Source organism: Gopherus evgoodei, chromosome 2, assembly GCF_007399415.2.
Source record: "Gopherus evgoodei ecotype Sinaloan lineage chromosome 2, rGopEvg1_v1.p, whole genome shotgun sequence".
Classification (NCBI taxonomy): Eukaryota; Metazoa; Chordata; order Testudines; family Testudinidae; genus Gopherus; species Gopherus evgoodei.
The window spans coordinates 297,669,827-297,695,594 of NC_044323.1; the positions used below are offsets into that span (position 1 = coordinate 297,669,827).

Below are 25,768 nucleotides of genomic sequence, written 5' to 3' on the forward strand. Positions count from 1 at the left end.
GCACTGGGAGCTGAGGTCTCTAGGTGGGGCTGGGGCTGGCGCAGGGTGCTGGGAGCTGAGGTCTCTGGGTGGGGCTGGCGCTGGCGCAGGGTGCTGGGAGCTGAGGTCTCTGGGTGGGACTGGGGCTGGCGCAGGGTGCTGGGAGCTGAGGTCTCTGGGTGGGGCTGGGGCTGGCATAGGGTGCTGGGAGCTGAGGTCTCTAGGTGGGGCTGGGGCTGGCGCAGGGCGCTGGGAGCTGAGGTCTCTGGGTGGGGCTGGGGCTGGCGCAGGGTGCTGGGAGCTGAGGTCTCTGGGTGGGACTGGGGCTGGCGCAGGGTGCTGGGAGCTGAGGTCTCTGGGTGGGGCTGGGGCTGGCATAGGGTGCTGGGAGCTGAGGTCTCTAGGTGGGGCTGGGGCTGGCGCAGGGTGCTGGGAGCTGAGGTCTCTGGTGGGGCTGGGGCTGGCGCAGGGCGCTGAGAGCTGAGGTCTCTGGGTGGGGATGGGGCTGGCGCAGGGCGCTGAGAGCTGAGGTCTCTAGATGGGGCTGGGGCTTGCGCAGGGCACTGGGGGCTGAGGTCTCTGGGAGGGACTGGGGCTGGCGCAGGGCGCTGAGGGCTGAGGTCTCTGGGTGGGCCTGGGGCTGGCGCAGGGTGCTGGGAGCTGAGTTCTCTGGGTGGGACTGGGGCTGGCGCAGGGCACTGAGAGCTGAGTTCTCTGGGTGGGACTGGGGCTGGCGCAGGGCACTGAGGGCTGAGGTCTCTGGGAGGGGCTGGGGCTGGCACAGGGCACTGGGAGCTGAGGTCTCTGGGTGGGGCTGGGGCTGGCGCAGGGTGCTGGGAACTGAGGTCTCTGGGTGGGGCTGGGGCCGGCGCAGGGCACTGAGGGCTGAGGTCTCTAGATGGGGCTGGGGCTTGCGCAGGGCACTGGGAGCTGAGGTCTCTGGGTGGGGCTGGGGCTGGCGCAGGGCGCTGAGGGCTGAGGTCTCTGGGTGGGGCTGGGGCTGGCGCAGGGCGCTGAGGTCTCTGGGTGGGGCTGGGGCTGGCGCAGGGCGCTGAGAGCTGAGTTCTCTGGGTGGGACTGGGGCTTGCGCAGGGCGCTGAGGGCTGAGGTCTCTGGGTGGGGCTGGGGCTGGCGCAGGGCGCTGAGGGCTGAGGTCTCTGGGTGGGACTGGGGCTTGCGCAGGGCGCTGAGGGCTGAGGTCTCTGGGAGGCACTGGGGCTGGCGCAGGGCGCTGAGAGCTGAGGTCTCTGGGTGGGGATGGGGCTGGCGCAGGGCACTGAGGGCTGAGGTCTCTGGGTGGGACTGGGGCTGGCGCAGGGCGCTGAGGGCTGAGGTCTCTGGGTGGGACTGGGGCTGGCGCAGGGCGCTGAGGGCTGAGGTCTCTGGGTGGGACTGGGGCTGGCGCAGGGCGCTGAGGGCTGAGGTCTCTGGGTGGGGCTGGGGCTGGCGCAGGGCGCTGAGGGCTGAGGTCTCTGGGTGGGGCTGGGGCTGGCGCAGGGCGCTGAGGGCTGAGGTCTCTGGGTGGGACTGGGGCTGGCGCAGGGCGCTGAGGGCTGAGGTCTCTGGGTGGGACTGGGGCTGGCGCAGGGCGCTGAGGGCTGAGGTCTCTGGGTGGGACTGGGGCTGGCGCAGGGCGCTGAGGGCTGAGGTCTCTGGGTGGGACTGGGGCTGGCGCAGGGCGCTGAGGGCTGAGGTCTCTGGGTGGGGCTGGGGCTGGCGCAGGGCGCTGAGGGCTGAGGTCTCTGGGTGGGGCTGGGGCTGGCGCAGGGCGCTGAGGGCTGAGGTCTCTGGGTGGGACTGGGGCTGGCGCAGGGCGCTGAGGGCTGAGGTCTCTGGGTGGGACTGGGGCTGGCGCAGGGCGCTGAGGGCTGAGGTCTCTGGGTGGGGCTGGGGCTGGCGCAGGGCGCTGAGGGCTGAGGTCTCTGGGTGGGACTGGGGCTGGCGCAGGGCGCTGAGGGCTGAGGTCTCTGGGTGGGACTGGGGCTGGCGCAGGGCGCTGAGGGCTGAGGTCTCTGGGTGGGACTGGGGCTGGCGCAGGGCGCTGAGGGCTGAGGTCTCTGGGTGGGACTGGGGCTGGCGCAGGGCGCTGAGGGCCGAGGTCTCTGGGTGGGACTGGGGCTGGCGCAGGGCGCTGAGGGCTGAGGTCTCTGGGTGGGGCTGGGGCTGGCGCAGGGCGCTGAGGTCTCTGGGTGGGGCTGGGGCTGGCGCAGGGCGCTGAGAGCTGAGGTCTCTGGGTGGGGCTGGGGCTGGTGCAGGGCGCTGAGGGCTGAGGTCTCTGGGTGGGACTGGGGCTGGCGCAGGGCGCTGAGGGCTGAGGTCTCTGGGTGGGGCTGGGGCTGGCGCAGGGTCCTGGGAGCTGAGGTCTCTGGGTGGGGCTGGGGCTGGCGCAGGGCGCTGAGGGCTGAGGTCTCTGGGTCGGGCTGGGGCTGGCGCAGGGCACTGAGGGCTGAGGTCTCTGGGTGGGACTGGGGCTGGCGCAGGGCGCTGGGAGCTGAGGTCTCTGGGTGGGGCTGGGGCTGGCGCAGGGCGCTGAGGGCTGAGGTCTCTGGGTGGGGCTGGGGCTGGGGCTGGCGCAGGGCGCTGAGGGCTGAGGTCTCTGGGTGGGACTGGGGCTGGCGCAGGGCGCTGAGGGCTGAGGTCTCTGGGTGGGGCTGGGGCTGGCGCAGGGCACTGAGGGCTGAGGTCTCTGGGAGGGACTGGGGCTGGCACAGGGCGCTGGGGGCTGAGGTCTCTGGGAGGGGCTGGGGCTGGCGCAGGGCGCTGAGGGCTGAGGTCTCTGGGTGGGACTGGGGCTGGCGCAGGGCGCTGAGGGCTGAGGTCTCTGGGTGGGCCTGGGGCTGGCGCAGGACGCTGAGGGCTGAGGTCTCTGGGAGGGACTGGGGCTGTCATAGGGTGCTGGGAGCTGAGGTCTCTGGGAGGGACTGGGGCTGGCGCAGGGCACTGAGGGCTGAGGTCTCTGGGTGGGACTGGGGCTGGCGCAGGGCGCTGAGGGCTGAGGTCTCTGGGAGGGACTGGGGCTGGCGCAGGGCGCTGAGGGCTGAGGTCTCTGGGTGGGACTGGGGCTGGCGCAGGGTGCTGGGGGCTGAGGTCTCTGGGTGGGACTGGGGCTGGCGCAGGGCGCTGGGGGCTGAGGTCTCTGGGTGGGACTGGGGCTGGCGCAGGGCGCTGAGGGCTGAGGTCTCTGGGTGGGGCTGGGGCTGGCGCAGGGCGCTGAGGGCTGAGGTCTCTGGGTGGGACTGGGGCTGGCGCAGGGCGCTGAGGGCTGAGGTCTCTGGGTGGGGCTGGGGCTGGCGCAGGGTGCTGGGGGCTGAGGTCTCTGGGTGGGACTGGGGCTGGCGCAGGGCGCTGAGGGCTGAGGTCTCTGGGTGGGACTGGGGCTGGCGCAGGGCGCTGAGGGCTGAGGTCTCTGGGTGGGGCTGGCGCAGGGCGCTGAGGGCTGAGGTCTCTGGGTGGGGCTGGGGCTGGCGCAGGGCGCTGAGGGCTGAGGTCTCTGGGTGGGGCTGGGGCTGGCGCAGGGCGCTGAGGGCTGAGGTCTCTGGGTGGGGCTGGGGCTGGGGCTGGCACAGGGCACTGAGGGCTGAGGTCTCTGGGTGGGACTGGGGCTGGCGCAGGGCGCTGAGGTCTCTGGGTGGGGCTGGGGCTGGGGCTGGCACAGGGCACTGAGGGCTGAGGTCTCTGGGTGGGACTGGGGCTGGCGCAGGGCACTGAGGGCTGAGGTCTCTGGGTGGGGCTGGGGCTGGCGCAGGGTCCTGGGAGCTGAGGTCTCTGGGTGGGGCTGGGGCTGGCGCAGGGTGCTGGGAGCTGAGGTCTCTGGGTGGGACTGGGGCTGGCGCAGGGCGCTGAGGGCTGAGGTCTCTGGGTGGGGCTGGGGCTGGCATAGGGTGCTGGGAGCTGAGGTCTCTGGGAGGGACTGGGGCTGGCGCAGGGTGCTGGGAGCTGAGGTCTCTGGGTGGGGCTGGGGCTGGCGCAGGGTGCTGAGGGCTGAGGTCTCTGGGTGGGACTGGGGCTGGCGCCGGGTGCTGAGGGCTGAGGTCTCTGGGTGGGGCTGGGGCTGGCGCAGGGTGCTGAGGGCTGAGGTCTCTGGGTGGGGCTGGGGCTGGCGCAGGGCGCTGAGGGCTGAGGTCTCTGGGTGGGACTGGGGCTGGCGCAGGGCGCTGAGGGCTGAGGTCTCTGGGTGGGACTGGGGCTGGCGCAGGGCGCTGGGGGCTGAGGTCTCTGGGTGGGACTGGGGCTGGCGCCGGGTGCTGAGGGCTGAGGTCTCTGGGTGGGACTGGGGCTGGCGCAGGGTGCTGGGGGCTGAGGTCTCTGGGTGGGACTGGGGCTGGCGCAGGGTGCTGGGAGCTGAGGTCTCTAGGTGGGACTGGGGCTGGCGCAGGGTGCTGGGAGCTGAGGTCTCTAGGTGGGACTGGGGCTGGCGCAGGGTGCTGGGGGCTGAGGTCTGTGGGAGGGACTGGGGCTGGCGCAGGGTGCTGGGGGCTGAGGTCTGTGGGAGGGACTGGGGCTGGCGCAGGGTGCTGGGAGATGTTGACCCGCTCTGTGCCCCCTGTGACTGTGCTCTGACCTGGAGCAGTGGGTTCAGCCCTGGCATGGCAGAGGACAGAGGGGTGGGGGTGCTTGGGCAGCCTGATGCCCTCTCCTCCACGGCAGGGCTGCCTGGCCCCGGTGCAGGTTCTCATTCCCAAGGGCTCCATCCTGGACCCGTCCCCGGAGGCTGCCGTGGTGGGGGGCAATGTGCTGACCTCGCAGAGGCTGGTGGACGTGATCTTTAGGGCCTTCGGAGTCTGCGCTGCCTCCCAGGTGAGACCGGGGGCGTGTGTGTGGGGGGGGGGGCCGCACGGCCTGTGCGGGGCTGGGAGGGGCGGCCGTGGAGCTGGGCCCAGCCTAGGGGAGTTCCCTGCTGAACGGGCCCAGGCTGCTGGAGGCATCCTGCAGGCTGGGGCTGGGCACCCCTTGGGGTGGGGCTGTGCCCCCTCAACTGCCCTGGCTGGGGCTGGGCCACAGCCTGGCATGGGGCTGGGAGTGAATCTCCTCAGGTCCGGGACCCCACGGCAGGGGGCTGCCTGGCACAGGGTGAGTTTGCTCTCCCGTCGTGGGGTCTGGGGCCGGCTCTCCCGTTGGGGGGACTCCGGGGTCGGCGCTCCCGTCGGGGGGTCCCTGGGGCCGGCTCTCCCTCCGGCTCTCATCCCCTTGCTCCAGGGCTGCATGAACAACGTCACATTTGGGAACGAGGACATTGGCTACTACGAGACAGTGGCGGGTGGCGCGGGGGCTGGGCCCCACTGGCACGGCCGCAGCGGGGTGCACACCCACATGACCAACACCCGCATCACTGACCCCGAGATCCTGGAGAAACGGTAGGCGTGGCTCTGGGGCCCCACGGGGAGCACCCCATCTTTGCAGGGCTCTTGCCTAGGGCCAGCCTCCTTGGGGGACAGGGGGCAGGGAGCCTGGGAGAAGGGCCTAGCGGGGTGCTGGATGGAGTGGGAGGTCCCTTGGTGTGGGAGTGGCAGCAGCCAGGACTCCCAAGACCTTTGGGGTAACCCCAGCTCTTTAGGGGCCCCCACCACGCCAGTGGGCCCTCGGGGTTTACTGTCCTCAGTCCCTGTAACCTCTGGCGGGGGGTGCTGAGCCAGCTGTGGGTCCCAGGGTCTCCCTGTCTCTGCTCGGGCAGTGGCAGTGTGTGCAGTGGGAAGGGATGGAGGGTGCCCTGCCAGTGGGGGGGGGGGGTCACCCATTTACCCAGTGACGCTCCCTTCCCCCCCAGGTACCCAGTGATCCTGCGCTGCTTCGAGCTGTGCTGGGGCAGCGGGGGCAGCGGGCGGTTCCGGGGCGGGGACGGGGTGATCCGCGAGCTGCTGTTCCGCGAGGAGGTGGTGCTGTCGGTGCTGAGCGAGCGCCGGGCCTTCCGCCCCTACGGCCTGCATGGTGAGCATCCGCCATGGTCCAGCCCTGTGTCCCAGCCCCCCAGCCCCTCCCCATCCCTGCACTCTCACTGCCCAGATCTTCGTGGTAGCCCCATCTGCCCCCATTTGATCCTCCCTCTGACTCCCCATCTAACCCCCTACCCTCTGTCACCCCATCTGCCCTCCCTCTGACCCTCTGTCTGATCCCCGACCCTCTGTCACCCCATCTACCCTCCCTCTGACCCCCTGTTTAACCCTGTGATGATGCGGTTCTGGCGGGACCCAACTGAGAGTGCCAATTCAGGACCAATTGCTCAAACAGGGCACTTACAGCCCAAGACTGGGTTTTTTTCACCTCTAAGGCAAACCAAACCAGCCAGAGAAAAAGGACTTCGGTTTCACCCCACTGGCTAACCACAAGTCACACAAGCAATTCCCTTAGACACTCCAGTCTCCCAGTATCACCACCAGTGCCACCCGTCCTGGGGATGAATGGTTATGAAAACCAACACCCCAATAAAAGAAAAAGGTTCTCTCGATCCCGAAGGACCAAGCCCCGGAGCCAGGTCAATATACACATCAGATATTACCCACAAATCACGCTGTTGCCAATCCTTTAGAATCTAAAATCTAAAGGTAAAAGGTAGAGATGAGCTAGAATTGGTTAAATGGAATCAATTCCATACAGTAATGGCAAAGTTCTTAGTTCAGGCTTGTAGCAGTGATGGAGTAAACTGCAGGTGCAAATCAAGTCTCTGGAACATCCCCCACTGGGATGGGTCATCAGTCCTTTGCTACAAACTGAAGCTCTGAACAAAGTTCCTCCAGAGGTAGGAAGCAGGATTTAAGACAAGATGGAGATGAGGCATCAGCCTTTTATAGGCTTTTCCAGGTGTAAGAACCTCTTTGTTCTTACTGTGGAAAATTACAGCAAAATGGAGTTTGCAGTCACATGGGCCAGTCCCTGCACACCCTGCTGAGTTACAAGGCGTATCTGCCTTCTCTCAACGGGTCAATCGTGTAGCTGATGGTCCTTAATGGGTCATCAAGCAGGCTAGGCAGAGCTAACACCAACTCATCTGGGGTGTCACCCAGAAGCACAGCACAAGTTTGAAATACAGACAGGATAGAGCCAATACTCATGACTTCAACTACATAATGATACAGACATACAGACAGCATAATCATAACCAGCAACCTATAACCTGTTCATAGACATCTTATATGACCCCCTTTACATAAGATTTGGTGCCACTACAGGACCTTGGTTGCAACCATGTTCTATATGGTCCCAGATTATATCAATAACATCACACCCCCAATGCAGAATTGATGCAGGAAGGGATGACACAGACATCGCTGACTGCATCCCAAGAGCTCCCCATCCCTGGGTCTGTCTCACTACAGCTAGTGTTGGGTTAGAAGCCATAACAGTGTGTAACAGAAATGGTTTATCACAGTCATGTTCAATAACATGATGGAATCTCTTTACAAACTCAAGGTAAAATTTGGTTAGAACAATGGTTGGTTGGATCTGCTCTTGCAGCAGGATTCCTGTATGTTTCACGTGATATTGCCAAGAGCTACAGAACAGAGCTATTTTATCCATACAAGCTCTGGCAAATGTTTGGAACCCACTTAACATCAAGTCAATGTAGATACTGTCAAACCTTGCAATAACGCGCCCTGCCATAATGCGAAATCGCATATAATGTGATCATAGGTTGGCTTCCCTTTAAGGCATAATAGAGTACTGTACCAGTGGTCCCCAACAGCATGGCAGGGGAGAGAAGCTGCAGCCCTGCGCCTGCTGAGGACAGAGAGCACCGGTGTCCGCAGCCCTGGAGTTCTCTGTCCCCGGCAGGCGAGGGGCCACAGCTCCTCTCCCCTGCTGGGCACTAGGGGCACTAGGCGACGCACATCAATGCACCACATTGGGGACCACTGACCATCTAAATCATCCCAGCCAGGGCTTTGTCAAGCCTGACCTTAAAAACCTCTAAGGAAGGAGATTCCACCACCTCCCTAGGGAACCCATTCCAGTGCTTCACCGCTCTGAGTGAAATAGTGTTTCCTAATATCCAACCTAAACCTCCTCCACTGCAATTTGAGACCATTGCTCCTTGTTCTGTCATTGGGTACCACTGAGAACAGTCTAGATCCATCCTCTTTGGAACCCTCTTTCAGGTAGTTGAAAGCAGCTGTCAAATCCCCTCTCATTCTTCTCTTCTGCAGACTAAACAATCCCAGTTCCCTCAGCCTCTCCTCGTAAGTTATGTGCTCCAGCCCCCTAATCATTTTTGTTGCCCTCCGCTGGACTCTTTCCAATTTTTCCACATCCTTCTTGTAGTGTGGGGCCCAAAACTGGACACAGTACTCCAGATGAGGCCTTACCATGTTGAATAGAGGGGAATGATCACGTCCCTCGGTCTGCTGGCAAAGCCCCTACTTATATAGCCCAAAATGCCATTGGCCTTCCTGGCAACAAGGGCACACTGCTGACTCACATCCAGCTTCTCATCCACTGTAACCCCTTGGTCCTTTTCTACAGAACTGCTGCCTAGCCACTCCGTCCCTAGTCTGTAGCAGTGAATGGGATTCTTCCGTCCTAAGTGCAGGACTTCGCACTTGTCCTTCTTGAACCTCATCAGATTTCTTTTGGCCCAATCCTCTAATTTATCTCAGTCCCTCTGTATCCTATCCCTACCTTCCAGCATATCTACCACTCCTCCCAGTTTAGTGTCATCTGCAAACTTGCTGAGGGTGCAGTCTATGCCATTCTCCAGATCATTAATGAAGATATTGAACAAAACCGGCCCCAGGACCAACCCTTGGGGCACTCCACTTGATACCAGCTGCCAACTAGACATGGAATTGTTGATCACTACCCGTTGAGACCGACGATGTAGCCAGGTTTCTATCCACCTTATAGTCCAATTGTCCAGCCCATACTTCTTTAACTTGCTGGCCAGAATACTGTGGGAGACCGTATCAAAAGCTTTGCTAAAGTCAAGGAATAACACATCCACTGCTTTCCCCTCATCCACAGAGCCAGTTATCTCCTCATAGAAGGCAATTAGGTTAGTCAGGCATGACTGGCCCTTGGTGAATCCATGCTGACTGTTCCTGATCACTTTCCTCTCCTCTAAGTACTTCAGAATTGATTCCCTGAGGACCTGCTCCGTGATTTTTCCAGGGACTGAGATGAGGCTGACTGGCCTGTAGTTCCCCGGATCCTCCTCCTTCCCTTTTTTAAAGATGGGCACTGCATTAGCCTTTTTCCAGTCATCCGGGACCTCCCCCGATCGCCATGAGTTTTCAAAGATAACGGCCAATGGCTCTGCAATCACATCCGCCAACTCCTTTAGCCCCCTCAGATGCAGCGCATCCAGCCCCATGGACTTGTGCTCATCCAGCTTTTCTAAATAGTCCCGAATCACTTCTTTCTCCACAGAGGGCTGGTCACTCCCTCCCCATGCTGTGCTGCCCAGTGCAGCTGTCTGGGAGCTGATCTTGTCTGTGAAGACAGAGGCAAAAAAATCATTGAGTACATTAGCTTTTTCCACATCCTCTGTCACTAGGTTGCCTCCCTCATTCAGTAAGGGGCCCACACTTTCCTTGACTTTCTTCTTGTTGCTGACATACCTGAAGAAACCCTTCTTGTTACTCTTAACATCTCTTGCTAGCTGCAACTCCAAGGGTGATTTGGCCTTCCTGATTTCACTCCTGCATGCCTGAGCAATATTTTTATATCCTCCCTGGTCATTTGTCCAATCTTCCACTTCTTGTAAGCTGCTTTTTTGCATTTAAGATCAGCAAGGATTTCACTGTTAAGCCAAGCTGGTCGCCTGCCATATTTACTATTCTTCCAACACATTGGGATGGTTTGTTCCTGCAGCCTCAATAAGGATTCTTTAAAATACAGCCAGCTCTCCTGGACTCCTTTCCCCCTCATGTTATTTTCCCAGGGGATCCTGCCCATCAGTTCCCTGAGGGAGTCAGTCTGCTTTTCTGAAGTACGGGGTCTTTATTCTGCTGCTCTCCTTTCTTCCTTGTGTCAGGATCCTGAACTCGACCATCTCATGGTCAATGCTGCCTAGGTTGTCATCCACTTTTGCTTCCCCTACTAACTCTTTGTTTGTGAGCAGCAGGTCAAGAAGAGCTCTGCCCCTGGTTAGTTCCTCCAACACTTGGACCAGGAGATTGTCCCCTGCACTTTCCAAAATCTTCCTGGATTGTCTGTGCACTGCTGTATTGCTCTCCCAGCAGGTATCGGTGATTTGAAGTCTCCCATGAGAACCAGAGAACTGTGATCTAGTAACTTCTGTTAGTTGCCAGAAGAAAGCCTCATCCCCCTGGTCTATAGCAGACTCCCACCACCACATCACCTTTGTTGCTCACACTTCTAAACTTAATCCAGAGACTCTCAGGTTTTTCTGCAGTTTCATACCGGAGCTCTGAGCAGTCATACTGCTCTCTTACATACAATGCAACTCCCCCACCTTTTCTGCCCTGCCTGTCCTTCCTGAACAGTTTATATCCATCCATGACAGTGCTCCAGTCATGTGAGTTATCCCACCAAGTCTCTGTTCCAATCACACCATAGTTCCTCTACTGTGCCAGGACTTCCAGTTCTCCCTGCTTGTTTCCCATGCTTCTTGCATTTGTGTATAGGCACTTAAGATAACTCGCTGATTGTCCCGCTTTCTCAGTCTGAGACAGGAGTCTCCTCTCTTGCTCGTGCTTCCTCCTGGTATCCCATTTCCCCACTTCCCTCAGGGCTTTGGTCTCTTTCCCCCTGTGAACCTAGTTTAAAGCCCTCCTCACTAGGTTAGCCAGCCTGCTTGTGAAGATGCTCTTCCCTCTCTTCGTTAGGTGGAGCCCGTCTCTGCCTAGCACTCCTCCTCCTTGGAACACCATCCCATGGCCGAAGAATCCAAAGCCTTCTCTCCGACACCACCTGCGTAGCCATTTGTTGACTTCCACGATTCGACAGTCTCTAGCCAGGCCTTTCCCCTGCACAGGGAGGATGGGTGAGAACACCACTTGTGCCTCAAACTCCTTTATCCTTCTTCCCAGAGCCACGTAGTCTGCAGTGATCCGCTCAAGGTCATTCTTGGCAGTATCATTGGTGCCCACATGGAGAAGCAGGAAGGGGCAGCGATCTGAGGGCTTGATGAGCCTCGGCAGCCTCTCCGTCACATCGTGAATCCTAGCTCCTGGCAAGCAGCAGACTTCCCTGTTTTCCTGGTTGGGGTGGCAGATAGATGACTCAGTTCCCTTGAGGAGGGAGTCCCTGACCGCCACCACCCGCCGCCTTCTCTTGGGAGCGGTACTTGTGGAGCCCCCATCCCTAGAACAGCGCATCTCGTGCCTTCCAATCAGTGGAGTCTCCTTCAGCTGCCTTCCCTCAGATGTATCATCTAGTCCACTCTCCGCATTAGTACCTGTGGAGAGAACATGAAAACGGTTGCTCACCTGTATCTGCATTGCTGGTACATGGATGCTCCTCTTTCTTCTAATGGAGGTCACATGCTGCCAAATTTCTTCACCGTCCCTCTCTCCCCTCTGCTCTGATTCTTCAGGACGTTGTGCCCGTAGAAGCATATCCTGACGTCTGTCCAGGAAATCTTCATTTTCTCTTATGCAACGCAGGGTCGATACTTGTTGCTCCAGACCTCGAACCTTCTCTTCCAATATGGAGACCAGCTTGCACTTTGTACAGACAAAGTCGCTTCTGTCCTGTGGAAGAAAGACAAACATGGCACAACCTGTGCAGGTCACAACAGCTGAATGCTCACCTTCCATAATTTCTTCCTTCTAAGAGCTTCCTCAGCTGCTGCAGCAACTCATAGAAGCCCACAAGATGAAAGCCTCAGTGGGCTCTCCACAGGCGAACTCCCTCTGTTAGCCTCTGCTGTTCACCGCTCAGCTGGTTTGCTGCTGACTGCATTTTTATAGCAGTCAAGCCCACTCAGGGCCCACCTGGCACAAAGCCCTCCCAATTCACACTTTTTAAACAAACAATCAAACAATCAAGCACACGTCCAACTGACAAACTATCCCCTGCAACAGACACTGAGATACTCACCAACACAGCCCCCCTAATGCAGCACTTAGCATACCTCCTCACAGAAGATAGGCGCATTGTACATTCTTACAGTTCTTGGTAATAGCAAAAATCACCATTGCAATAACAACAAATTCATTTTAAGTGTCCACCTACAATCATGTTTGTCATGCCACACCTTTGGCTCAGTACCACTGGGGTTTGGGCCTTTTAAGGTTATTCTATGACTTCCCTTTGCAAAATCAAGTTTTCTTTTTCCTCGTCCTGAAGGATCAAACCCTGATTTCTCTTGCTTAACAGAATTCACTGGCTGATGGGGTGGGCTCTCTGTGCTAACAGCTATTAGCAAGTCTTTCTTCTCCCTGCCAGCCGGGTAATTTGCATCAACACAGACACTAGCGTTTAACTTCTTAGCTGCTACCAGTTCCAAGGCTGGACTCTGTCTTACAGAGATACCACACAAATCCAAATCTTTCTTTGGACCCTGAAGCACAGGCTGCTCACTTACAGAATCATCATGGAGACATTCCTGTTCCAACACCATTGTCTTCCCAACAAGCTGGCCACACACAGCCACTTGGTTATGGGACTGCTCTACTTTCTTAACAGCTTCTACTGCATCTGAGACCTTGTCAGAGCTCCCCACGCTGGATCTTTCAAAAGGAAAGTCAGTGGATCCATTCACAACAGAAAATTTCTGGCTGTTAGGAACTGAAACTTCCTTGATTAATCACTTTCACACCCTTCAGCTGCAGTAAACTGCTTGCACAGGTTACCATGAGGATTCCTTTCCCCAGGAGCTTTTTAAAGCAGCAATTCCCCCCTCACAGAAATTCTGCTCTTACCTTCTTCACTTAGGGCTTGCTGTAAAGGACACTTTCCTGAGCAACCACAGACTCTTTCTGGGTCTCACTTATATCCAGAATCACCTTTGGCCCATCAGGTGGATTCGTACACAATCCCCTTTCAGGCAGACTCATAGACTCACTAGATCAGGCCTGCACAACTCGTAAAGCGGCGAGGGCCACATTACTACAAAGAAAACAGCTGAGGGCTGAAACCCCCCGGCCCTCTGGAAACACCCGCCCCCCCAGGACCTCCCAGCCTGGCGGAAACACCCCACCCCAGCACCGCCCAGCCCTGCAGAAAAAAACCCTCCTTCCCCAGTGCCACCCCACCAAAACAGCTGTGGGCCAAAAAGAAAGGTTGGGGGTGGGGAGGTGATGCTTGATTTTAAGTCAACCAGGGGCTCCCAGCTGAAGAGCTGGCTGGGAGCCCTCAGGGTCAAATTAAAGGACCCGGGGCTCCAGGGGCTGCGGGAACCCGGAGCTCTGTGGGGCTGGGGCAGGGATTTAAAGGGCCCAGAGCTCCTGCTGCTGAGGGGAGCCCGAGCCCTTTAAATCCGAGCCCCAGCCCATCTGCTGGAGCCGCGGCCGGGATTCAAAGGGCTCTGGGCTGCCCATGGCGGTGGGGAGCCCTGAGCCCTTTAAATCTCAGCCGTGGCCAAGAATCTCTGCAGGCATCTCAGAGCCCTTTGAATCCCGGCCACGGCTGAGATTTAAAGGGCTCTGGGCTCCCCACGGCTGTGGGCAGCCCAAAGCCTTTGAATCCCATCCGCAGCTGGCAGGGCCGGCTTTAGGAAGTGCGGGGCCCAATTCAAACATTTTCGGCGGGGCCCCAGCAGGGATGACTGAAAAAAAACAAACAACACATGTAAAAAAAAAAAGCCTTTCATTTCTTAGCAACCGGTTCCCTATAAAAAGTTCTGCCACAGTATGTATTTTTTGTACCAATAGGGTTACCATACGTCCATATTTTCCTCCTGGATGGCGATTTAAGATCCAAAAAGCCTGACATGTCCGGGAAAGTACAGAAGTATGTTAACCCTACCTAAAGTTCTTTTTTAAAAAGATGTGTCTGAACTAGAAATGAGCTCCGCCACTCCCTGAGGGTGTGCTAGGGCGCACGTGTGGGTCCCAGCTGCTCCCTGCCCACCTCATTGAAGCAGATGTGCAGGGTTACTTCTCTGGGAACTACAGGGCACCAGTGCATGTGGGGCTGGCTGGAGGTGGGGGGGAAGTGGCTGGAGGTAGGGTCTGGCTGCAGGCTGGGCAAGGGGTGTGGGGCAGGCTGGAGACGGTGTGTGGGATGGGCTGGCTGGCTTCAGGCAGAGCCACAGGGGCGGTGCGGCATGGGTTGGCAGGGCTGGAGACAAAGGAGTGCAGGACTGGCTGGCTTCAGGCAGGGGGGTGCAGTAGGGTTTGGCTGGTGACAGGGCAGGGGGTGCAGGGCTGGTGCTGGAAGGGCAGGCGGTGCTGCGTGGGCTGGCTGGAGACAGGGCAGGGGGTGCAGGGCTGGCTGGAGACGGGCTGGAGACGGGCTGGCTGCACACAGGAACTGGTGCAGGCAGGGCAAGAGGTGTGGGGCTGGTGCGGGAAGGGCAGGCAGTGTGGCGGGGGCTGGCTGGAGACAGGGCAGTGGGTGCGGGGCTGGCTGGAGGCAGGGGCTGGTGCAGGGCTGGAGACAAGGCAGTGGGTGTGGGGCCGGCTGGAGACGGGCTGGCTGTGGGCAGCGGGTGCAGGGCTGGCTGCAGACAGGAACTGGTGCAGGCAGGGCAGGAGGTGTGGGGCAGGCTGGAGACGGGCTGGAGACAAGGCAGTGGGTGCGGGGCCGGCTGGAGACGGGCTGGCTGCGGGCAGTGGGTGCAGGGCTGGCTGCAGACAGGAACTGGTGCAGGCAGGGCAGGAAGTGTGGGGCAGGCTGGAGACGGGATGGCTGCGGGCAGCGGGTGCAGGGCTGGCTGCAGACAGGAACTGGTGCAGGCAGGGCAGGAGATGTGGGGCAGGCTGGAGACGGGGGCTGGAGACGGGCTGGAGACAAGGCAGTGGGTGCGGGGCCGGCTGGAGACGGGCTGGCTGCGGGCAGTGGGTGCAGGGCTGGCTGCAGACAGGAACTGGTGCAGGCAGGGCAGGAGGTGTGGGGCAGGCTGGAGACGGGGGCTGGAGACGGGCTGGAGACAAGGCAGTGGGTGCGGGGCCGGCTGGAGACGGGCTGGCTGCGGGCAGTGGGTGCAGGGCTGGCTGCAGACAGGAACTGGTGCAGGCAGGGCAGGAGGTGTGGGGCAGGCTGGAGACGGGGGCTGGAGACGGGCTGGAGACAAGGCAGTGGGTGCGGGGCCGGCTGGAGATGGGGGCTGGAGACGGGCTGCAGACAAGGCAGTGGGTGCAGGGCTGGCTGGAGACGGGGGCTGGAGACGGGCTGCAGACAAGGCAGTGGGTGCGGGGCCGGCTGGAGATGGGCTGGCTGCGGGCAGTGGGTGCAGGGCTGGCTGCAGACAGGAACTGGTGCAGGCAGGGCAGGAGGTGTGGGGCAGGCTGGAGACGGGGGCTGGAGACGGGCTGGAGACAAGGCAGTGGGTGCAGGGTCGGCTGGAGACGGGCTGGCTGCGAGCAGTGGGTGTGGGGCTGGCTGGAGATGGGCTGGAGACAAGGCAGTGGGTGCGGGGCCGGCTGGAGATGGGGGCTGGAGACGGGCTGCAGACAAGGCAGTGGGTGCGGGGCCAGCTGGAGATGGGCTGGCTGCGGGCAGTGGGTGCAGGGCTGGCTGCAGACAGGAACTGGTGCAGGCAGGGCAGGAGGTGTGGGGCAGGCTGGAGACGGGGGCTGGAGACGGGCTGGAGACAAGGCAGTGGGTGCGGGGCCGGCTGGAGACGGGCTGGCTGCGGGCAGTGGGTGCAGGGCTGGCTGCAGACAGGAACTGGTGCAGGCAGGGCAGGAGGTGTGGGGCAGGCTGGAGACGGGGGCTGGAGACGGGCTGGCTGCGAGCAGTGGGTGCAGGGCTGGCTGGAGACGGGGGCTGGAGACGGGCTGCAGACAAGGCAGTGGGTGCGGGGCCGGCTGGAGATGGGCTGGCTGCGGGCAGTGGGTGCAGGGCTGGCTGCAGACAGGAACTGGTGCAGGCAGGGCAGGAGGTGTGGGGCAGGCTGGAGACGGGGGCTGGAGACGGGCTGGAGACAAGGCAGTGGGTGCGGGGCCGGCTGGAGACGGGGGCTGGAGACGGGCTGCAGACAAGGCAGTGGGTGCGGGGCCGGCTGGAGATGGGCTGGCTGCGGGCAGTGGGTGCAGGGCTGGCTGCAGACAGGAACTGGTGCAGGCAGGGCAGGAGGTGTGGGGCAGGCTGGAGACGGGGGCTGGAGACGGGCTGGAGACAAGGCAGTGGGTGCGGGGCCGGCTGGAGACGGGCTGGCTGCGGGCAGTGGGTGCAGGGCTGGCTGCAGACAGGAACTGGTGCAGGCAGGGCAGGAGGTGTGGGGCAGGCTGGAGACGGGGGCTGGAGACGGGCTGGCTGCGAGCAGTGGGTGCAGGGCTGGCTGGAGACGGGGGCTGGAGACGGGCTGCAGACAAGGCAGTGGGTGCGGGGCCGGCTGGAGATGGGCTGGCTGCGAGCAGTGGGTGCAGGGCTGGCTGGAGACGGGGGCTGGAGACGGGCTGGAGACAAGGCAGTGGGTGTGGGGCTGGCTGGAGACGGGGGCTGGTGCAGGGCTGGAGACAAGGCAGTGGGTGCGGGGCCGGCTGGAGATGGGCTGGCTGCGGGCAGTGGGTGCAGGGCTGGCTGCAGACAGGAACTGGTGCAGGCAGGGCAGGAGGTGCGGGGCAGGCTGGAGACGGGGGCTGGAGACGGGCTGGAGACAAGGCAGTGGGTGCGGGGTCGGCTGGAGACGGTCTGGAGAAAAGGCAGTGGGTGCGGGGCCGGCTGGAGACGGGCTGGAGACAAGGCAGTGGGTGCGGGGCCGGCTGGAGACGGGCTGGAGACAAGGCAGTGGGTGCGGGGCCGGCTGGAGACGGGCTGGCTGCGGGCAGTGGGTGCAGGGCTGGCTGCAGACAGGAACTGGTGCAGGCAGGGCAGGAGGTGTGGGGCAGGCTGGAGACGGGGGCTGGAGACGGGCTGGCTGCGAGCAGTGGGTGCAGGGCTGGCTGGAGACGGGGGCTGGAGACGGGCTGCAGACAAGGCAGTGGGTGCGGGGCCGGCTGGAGATGGGCTGGCTGCGGGCAGTGGGTGCAGGGCTGGCTGCAGACAGGAACTGGTGCAGGCAGGGCAGGAGGTGTGGGGCAGGCTGGAGACGGGGGCTGGAGACGGGCTGGCTGCGAGCAGTGGGTGCAGGGCTGGCTGGAGACGGGGGCTGGAGACGGGCTGCAGACAAGGCAGTGGGTGCGGGGCCGGCTGGAGATGGGCTGGCTGCGAGCAGTGGGTGCAGGGCTGGCTGGAGACGGGGGCTGGAGACGGGCTGGAGACAAGGCAGTGGGCGTGGGGCTGGCTGGAGACGGGGGCTGGTGCAGGGCTGGAGACAAGGCAGTGGGTGCGGGGCCGGCTGGAGATGGGCTGGCTGCGGGCAGTGGGTGCAGGGCTGGCTGCAGACAGGAACTGGTGCAGGCAGGGCAGGAGGTGCGGGGCAGGCTGGAGACGGGGGCTGGAGACGGGCTGGAGACAAGGCAGTGGGTGCGGGGTCGGCTGGAGACGGATTGGCTGCGAGCAGTGGGTGCGGGGTCGGCTGGAGACGGGCTGGAGACAAGGCAGTGGGTGCGGGGCCGGCTGGAGACGGGCTGGCTGCGAGCAGTGGGTGCAGGGCTGGCTGGAGACGGGGGCTGGAGACGGGCGGGAGACAAGGCAGTGGGTGCGGGGCCGGCTGGAGACGGGCTGGCTGCGAGCAGTGGGTGTGGGGCTGGCTGGAGGTGGGCTGGAGACAAGGCAGTGGGTGCGGGGCCGGCTGGAGACGGGGCTGGAGACGGGCTGCAGACAAGGCAGTGGGTGCGGGGCCGGCTGGAGACGGGCTGGAGACGGGCTGGCTGCAGACAGGAACTGGTGCAGGCAGGGCAGGAGGTGTGGGGCTGGTGCGGGAAGGGCAGGTGGTGGGGCGGGGGCTGGCTGGAGACAGGGCAGGGGGTGCAGGGCTGGCTGGAGGCAGGGGCTGGTGCAGGGCTGGAGACAAGGCAGTGGGTGCGGGGCTGGCTGGAGACGGGGGCTGGTGCAGGGCTGGAGACAAGGCAGTGGGTGTGGGGCCGGCTGGAGACGGGCTGGCTGCGGGCAGTGGGTGCGGGGCCGGCTGGAGACGGGGGCTGGAGACGGGCTGCAGACAAGGCAGTGGGTGCGGGGCCAGCTGGAGATGGGCTGGCTGCGGGCAGTGGGTGCAGGGCTGGCTGCAGACAGGAACTGGTGCAGGCAGGGCAGGAGGTGTGGGGCAGGCTGGAGACGGGGGCTGGAGACGGGCTGGAGACAAGGCAGTGGGTGCGGGGCCGGCTGGAGACGGAGGCTGGAGACGGGCTGCAGACAAGGCAGTGGGTGTGGGGCCGGCTGGAGACGGGCTGGCTGCGAGCAGTGGGTGCGGGGCCGGCTGGAGACGGGCTGGCTGCGGGCAGTGGGTGCAGGGCTGGCTGCAGACAGGAACTGGTGCAGGCAGGGCAGGAGGTGTGGGGCAGGCTGGAGACGGGGGCTGGAGACGGGCTGCGGACAAGGCAGTGGGTGTGGGGCCGGCTGGAGACGGGCTGGCTGCGGGCAATGGGTGCAGGGCTGGCTGCAGACAGGAACTGGTGCAGGCAGGGCAGGAGGTGCGGGGCTGGTGCGGGCAGGAGGTGCAGCAGGGGCTGGCTGTGGGGAGCTGGTGCAGGTACAGGGGGTATGGCCCATCCTGTATGGTGAGTGCCCCCTCCTCCTGCCTCCCCCACCAGGGTAGCAGCAGCAGCCTGGAGCTCAGGGGCTATTTAAAGGGCCCAGGGTTCCCCTGCTTCCATTGCCCCAGCCCTGTAAATAGCTGTGGGAGCCCTGGGGAAGTGGCAGGGCTCCGGGGGCTGTTTAAAGGACCGGGGCAGCAAAGGCAGCTGGAGACCCCCTCGCTACCCCGGGGCTCTGGGGGCTATTTAAAGAGCCTGGGGCTCCCCTGCTTCTACCGCCCCAGCCCTTTAAATAGAGGAGGGAGCCCAGAGGAAGCGATGTGGCTTCGGCGGCTATTTAAAGGACTGGGGCGGCAGAGGCAGCTGGAGCCCTGGCCCTTTAAATAGCCCTGGAGCCTCCCGCTACCCCAGGGCTCTGGGGGTATTTAAAGGGCCTGGGGCTCCCCTTCTTCTACCACCCCTACCCTTTAAATAGCCACGGGAACCTTGGGGAAGTGATGGGGCTCCGGTGGCTATTTAAAGGGCCAGGGAGGTAGAAGCGGCGGGAGCCCTGGACTTTTTAAATAGCCCCCAGAGCCCCACAGCCCTACCCCAGGGCTCCAGCAGTGGGGCTCTGGTGGCAATTTAAAGGGCCTGGGGCTTCAGCCACTGCTGGGAGCCCCAGGCCTTTTAAATTGCCCCCTTGGGAAGCTGGGCCACCCCGGTACAGCGCACTGGCTCTTGCTGGTACACCGTACTGGGGCTTGGGCGTGGGGCCCTCTTAGGGGCGGGCGATTCAGGGGAATTGGTTGAATTGGCCTAAAGCTGGCCCTAGCAGCTGGGATTTAAAGGGCTCTGGGCTCCCCACGGCTGCAGGCAGCCCAGAGCCCTATGAATCCCGGCCGCGGCTGAGATTTAAAGGGCTCTGGGCTCCCCACCGCTGCGGGTAGCTCAAAGCCTTTTGAATCCCAGCCGTGGCTGGGATTTAAAGGGCTGTGGGCTCCCCGCAGCTGTGGGCAGCTCAGAGCCTTTTGAATTCTGGCTGCAGCTGGGTTTTAAAGGGCTCTGGGCTCCCCGTGGCTGCGGGGAGCCCAGAGCCCTTTGATTCACAGCCACAGGCCACACAGTGAGTGTCTGCGGGCCACGGCCATATGTTGTGCAAGCCTGCACTAGATAAAAGTTTAGAGGCATTCTCTTTCACTTGGCCATGAATTAGTTCAGGAATCTCTTCCTTCTTGCTACAAGTTTCCCAACTATCAGTAGGTAACACAATTAAATCACCTTCATGCTCTCCTTGTGCCCTGGCTAGTGTATCACCCTGATCAGACAGAGCTGCTACCCCCTTTTCCAACCACACATTAGCAACAGGCAAACTACAAGCACCAGAATTGTCTGATCTCTGGGATTTCACTAGGACACTAACTGGATGCAACCTAGTCACAGTGCCATTCTCCCCAGCAGACACAAACTTAGGACCTTCTCTTTCTGGGCTTTAGTTGAATCCAGAACCAACTCTGAGACACCTGCACTATTCTCCACCATCACAGGCTGAAAGGCACCTTCTGTCTGCTCCACAGACACAGAAGAGCCGGAGACACATTCTCCTTCACCAGACACACAGCTTGGGATTTCATTTCGCTTGTCCCAGCACACAGGGCTGTTCAGACAACTGCTTGGAGACCGAGGTAGCTCCCTCCATAGGCAAGTCAATACCCCTGACAGACACAGGCACATTCCCTTCTCTGTCACATTTCTCCACACAGGAAACAGGTAAGGGATAGGGACACTCATCTTCCACTATCCTTGTCTTCCCACACTGCTGACTAGACAAAGCCATCAGCTCACAAGGCTGCCAGGGAGAGTCTGGATGTGCCCAATCAGGCACATTGCCGCTCCCTATAGATACACTGCTGCTTTTCTCACCACACTGAGCTACTTCCAGCAAATCAGTTACCCATTTCAGGTTCCCTTTTACAAGCTGTACTAGCCACCAATCCATCACCCATCACAAATCTCCCCGTTCCTCCCTCAGTTAGGGCTTCAGCCTGACCAGCCCTGTCATCTGCTCCTGAGAAACATTTTCCTGACCAATGAGATCTTTCTACTCTTGAGCTACCCTCTGTCACCCCATCTGCCCTCCCTTTGACCCCCATCTGACCCCTTACCCTCTGTCACCCCATCTGCCCTCCCTCTGACCCCCGTCTAGATAAACTAGGAAAGTGCAATATAGATGGGGCTACTATAAGGTGGGTGCATAACTGGCTGGATAACCGTACTCAGAGAGTAGTTGTTAATGGCTCCCAATCCTGCTGGAAAGGTGTAACAAGTGGGGTTCCGCAGGGGTCTGTTTTGGGACCGGTTCTGTTCAATATCTTCATCAACGACTTAGATGTTGGCATAGAAAGTACACTTATTAAGTTTGTGGACGATACCAAACTGGGAGGGATTGCAACTGCTTTGGAGGACAGGGTCAAAATTCAAAACGATCTGGACAAATTGGAGAAATGGTCTGAGGTAAACAGGATGAAGTTCAATAAAGATAAATGCAAAGTGCTCCACTTAGGAAGGAACAATCAGTTTCACACATACAGAATGGGAAGAGACTGTCTAGGAAGGAGTATGGCAGAAAGAGATCTAGGGGTCATAGTGGACCACAAGCTTAATATGAGTGAACAGTGTGATACTGTTGCAAAAAAAGCAAACGTGATTCTGGGATGCTTTAACAGGTGTGTTGTAAACAAGACACGAGAAGTCATTCTTCCGCTTTACTCTGCGCTGGTTAGGCCTCAACTGGAGTATTGTGTCCAGTTCTGGGCACCGCATTTCAAGAAAGATGTGGAGAAATTGGAGAGGGTCCAGAGAAGAGCAACGAGAATGATTAAAGGTCTTGAGAACATGACCTACGAAGGAAGGCTGAAGGAATTGGGTTTGTTTAGTTTGGAAAAGAGAAGACTGAGAGGGGACATGATAGCAGTTTTCAGGTATCTAAAAGGGTGTCATCAGGAGGAGGGAGAAAAGTTGTTCACCTTAGCCTCCAATGACAGAACAAGAAGCAATGGGCTTAAACTGCAGCAAGGGAGATTTAGGCTGGACATTAGGAAAAAGTTCCTAACTGTCAGGGTAGTTAAACACTGGAATAGATTGCCTAGGGAAGTTGTGGAATCTCCATCGCTGGAGATATTTAAGAGTAGGTTAGATAAATGTCTATCAGGGATGGTCTAGACAGTATTTGGTCCTGCCATGAGGGCAGGGGACTGGACTCGATAACCTCTCGAGGTCCCTTCCAGTCCTAGAGTCTATGAGTCTAACCCCCTACCCTCTGTCACCCCATCTGTCCTCCCTCTGACCCCCGTCTGACCCCCTACCCTGTCACCCCATCTGTCCTCCCTCTGACCCCCATCTAACCCCCTACCCTCCGTCACCCCATCTGCCCTCCCTCTGACCCCCTTCTGACCCCCTACCCTCTGTCACCCCATCTGCCCTCCCTCTGACCCTCGTCTGACCCCCTACCCTCTGTCACCCCATCTGCCCTCCCTCTGACCCCCATCTAACCCCCTACCCTCTGTCACCCCATCTGCCCTCCCTCTGACCCTCTGTCTGATCCCCTACCCTCTGTCACCCCATCTACCCTCTCTCTGACCCCCGTCTAACCCCTACCCTCTGTCACCCCATCTACACTCCCTCTGACCCCGTCTAACCCCTACCCTCTGTCACCCCATCTGCCCTCCCTCTGACCTTATCTAACCCCTACCCTCTGTCACCCCATCTGCCCTCCCTCTGACCCCCGTCTAACCCCTACCCTGTGTCACCCCATCTGCCCTCCCTCTGACCCCCATCTAACCCCTACCCTCTGTTGCCCAATCTACCCTCCTTCTGACCCCCGTCTAACCCCCTGCCCTCTGTCACCCCCTCTGCCCTCCCTCTGACCCTCTGTCTGATCCCCTACCCTCTGACCAGGGGCAGCTCTAGGTATTTTGCTGCCCCAAGCACGACAGGCAGGCTGCCTCGGGGGCTTGCCTGCGGGAGGTACTCGGTCCCATGGATTCGGCGGCAGCCTGCAGGACCAGCTCTGCAGGTATGCTGCCGAAGGCAACCTGCCTGTCACCCTCGCGGCAACCGGCAGAGCGCCCCCCGCGAGTTGCCGCCCCAAGCATGCGCTTGGCGTGCTGGTGCCTGGAGCCGCCCCTGCCTCTGTCACCCCATCTACCCTCCCTCTGACCCCTCATCTAACTAGGGTTGCCAGGCATCTGGTTTTCGACCTAGGAGCCGGAGGGATGTCCGGGCGCCACGCAGACTTCCTCCCTCCCTGGATTGCCGGGGGTCGCCTGAGGTCAGCATCGCCTGGAGCCTGCACTTCTTGCCCTAGTCCTGAGCTCCCTCCCACACTCCGAACCCCTCGGCCCCAGCCCAGAACCCTCACCCCCTCTCACACCCCAATCCCCTGCACCAGCCCAGAGCCCCAGCCCACCCTCCAAATCCCTCAGGCCCAGCCCGGAGCCCCCCCCTATAGCCCAAACCCCTCATCCCCGGTCCCACCCCGGAGCCTGCAGCCCAGCCCCCTGCCCCGGCCTGGCGACGGTGGGGAGGGGGCATTGAGTAAGCAGGGGGCGAGGCCTTGGAGATGGGGTGGAGCATGGGGCAGGGCAAGGATGTTCCATGATCTGCAATTAGAGAGTTGGAAGTCCTAGATCTAACCCCCACCCCCTCGTGGTATCCCCATCTGCCCCCCATTTACCCTCCCTCTGACTCCCCATCTAACCCCCACCCCCTCGTGGTGTCCCCATCTGCCCCCCATTTACCCTCCCTCTGACTCCCCATCTAACCCCCACCCCCTCCTGGTATCCCCATCTGCCCCCCATTGACCCTCCCTCTGACTCCCCATCTAACCCCCACCCCCTCGTGGTGTCCCCATCTGCCCCCCATTTACCCTCCCTCTGACTCCCCATCTAACCTCCACCCCCTCGTGGTGTCCCCATCTGCCCCCCATTTACCCTCCCTCTGACTCCCCATTTATCCTCCCTCTGACCCCCCTTTCTCTCTTGGGCAGGGGGGGACTCTGGCTCCCCCGGACTGAACTTGCTGATCCGCAGAGATGGACGAACCATCAACCTGGGGGGGAAGACATCACTGCGAGTGCTCCCCGGGGTAAGAGTCCAGCACCCCCCTGGCTGGGGGTGGGAGGGGAGCTGGTTGACACAGTTCTCCTGGTGGTGTGGGGGGTGGGGCTGTCCCGGAGGAGGGGGGCAGCTTGTTCACCTAGCTCTCCCGGGGGGGTGAGGCTGGCACAGCTGTCTCGGAGGTGGGGGGCGGCTGGTTGACATGGCTCTCTCAGTGGGGGTGGGGCTGGCACGGCTGTCCTGGAGGAGGGGGGTGGCTGGTTGACACGGCTCTCCTGGGTGGGGTGGGGCTGGCACAGCTGTTCTGAGGGACAGAGGGCGGCTCGTTGACACGGCTCTGCCAGTGTGGGGTGGGGCTGGCACGGCTGTCCCGGTGTGGGGTGGGGCTGGCACGGCTGTCCCGGAGGTTAGGGACAGCTGGTTGACATGACTCTCCCGGTGTGGGGTGGGGCTGGCACGGCTGTCCCGGAGGTTAGGGACAGCTGGTTGACATGACATGACAGCTGGTTGACACCTGGTGTGGGGTGGGGCTGGCACGGCTGTCCCGGAGGTTAGGGACAGCTGGTTGACATGACTCTCCCGGTGTGGGGTGGGGCTGGCACGGCTGTTCTGAGGGAGAGGGGGCGGCTGGTTGACACAGCTCCCCTGGTAGGGGGTGGGGCTGGCACGGCTGTGCTGTGGTCCGACTGTACCAGCCACACCTTTCCTTGGGTTGACCTGGTCTGATTCCCCTCTCTGGTGGCTCCTGTCTGGACAGGGTCTGGGGACAGCCCCCCTCTCCTCTCACTGTCTCCCCTCCCTCTCCTCCCCACAGGACGTCTTCCGTTTGCAGACCCCTGGCGGGGGTGGCTTTGGGCTGGCTGCTGACCCCAGGGACTCCCTGGAGCGGCACCAGCCGCCTGACACCAGGAGCTTCCCGGAGCGTGGCAGCCTGTATGACTATCGCATGGCTCAGGAGACGGCGTGAGGGCCCGGACCGGGGCGTGGGATGAACCGCCCCACGGCTCTGCCCCGATTCAGTGTGGGCTCCGCCCCTCCCCCCCTCCTGGCCTCCTACTGCGGGGAGCATGGGCCAGGACTCCTGGGTTCCAGTCTGCTGGGCCCTGCCTCGCTGTGTGATGTTGCCTGAGTCCCTGCCCCTCTCTGCCCCACTCTGGGGCGAGCACTTACAGGGGTCGTTCCTGGGCATTTGCAGAGGGTTTGGGACTCATGGGGCTGGAGGTGCGGTTGGGGCCCCGAGCCAGGGCCTGTGGTGACTGGGGCCATGGGAACTCCCCTCCACATGTACTGGAGCGGAATCTCCCTGCTCTGTCAGCCCCACAGGGCCCCTGCTGCTCTCGGAGCACATCTCCACCCCGCCGTGGAGGAGGGGCGTTAAGGGAGCTGCCTGGGGGCAGTGAGAGCAGCATTTGCCCTCCGCCCCCAGCAGCGAGGAGCCGATGCAGCCGTTCGGGTTCTCTCCAGGGAAGGGCGGCATTTGCCCCATCACAGGGTGTCGTAAGAGGAGGCCCTGAAACATAAACCCTGGGTGTCAGAGGCCCGGTCTGAGGCCTGAGCTAAAGGAATGGTCAGGACTTAGTTAACATTAAGCAAAGTGAAGCTGTGGGCCAGAGGCAGGCCCTGCTCACAGAAGCTGGCAAGAAGGCTGCTAACTGGATGTATACACATAGCTAAAGGCATCTGTCACGGAGTCCCCGGGCGCTGCTCTGGAACTGCTCCCCACCAAGCCAGGCAGGACTTTGGGGAGCCTCCTCTCCCTTGGAGCAGACTTGTTCAGGGCAAGAAGCTCACACGTCTTCACCTCCTGGGTCTCTCCTTGGAGCACTCAGCATCCTCTGCCCCTCCGTGCGCTTCCCACAGCGAGCCCGCCTCAGTGGGGTCCTGGGGAAGCCACAGGGTCCTGCACCCCCACTTTGCAGTCAGATGTGACTCTCAGCCAGCCAGTAACACAGAGGTTTATTTGATGACAGGAACAGGGTCTAAAACAGAGCTTGTAGATACAGCGAACCGGACCCCTCAGCCGGGTCCATTCTGGGGGGCAGTGAGCCAGATCCC

The 25,768-nt window shown here is 61.3% G+C and overlaps 1 protein-coding gene across 1 annotated transcript in view; it reads left to right on the plus strand.

The window, feature by feature from the left end:
- Positions 1-25,442, plus strand: part of LOC115647228 (5-oxoprolinase-like) — a 60,660-nt gene extending 35,218 nt beyond the window's left edge. The window contains exons 22-26 of the mRNA XM_030554071.1: positions 4,627-4,776; positions 5,176-5,333; positions 5,744-5,904; positions 23,644-23,741; positions 24,528-25,442. Of these exons, the coding sequence (XP_030409931.1) occupies positions 4,627-4,776; positions 5,176-5,333; positions 5,744-5,904; positions 23,644-23,741; positions 24,528-24,680 (720 nt within the window). The 3' untranslated portion in view covers positions 24,681-25,442. The remainder of the gene's footprint in view (positions 1-4,626; positions 4,777-5,175; positions 5,334-5,743; positions 5,905-23,643; positions 23,742-24,527) is intronic.
- The last annotated feature ends 326 nt before the right edge of the window (positions 25,443-25,768 follow it).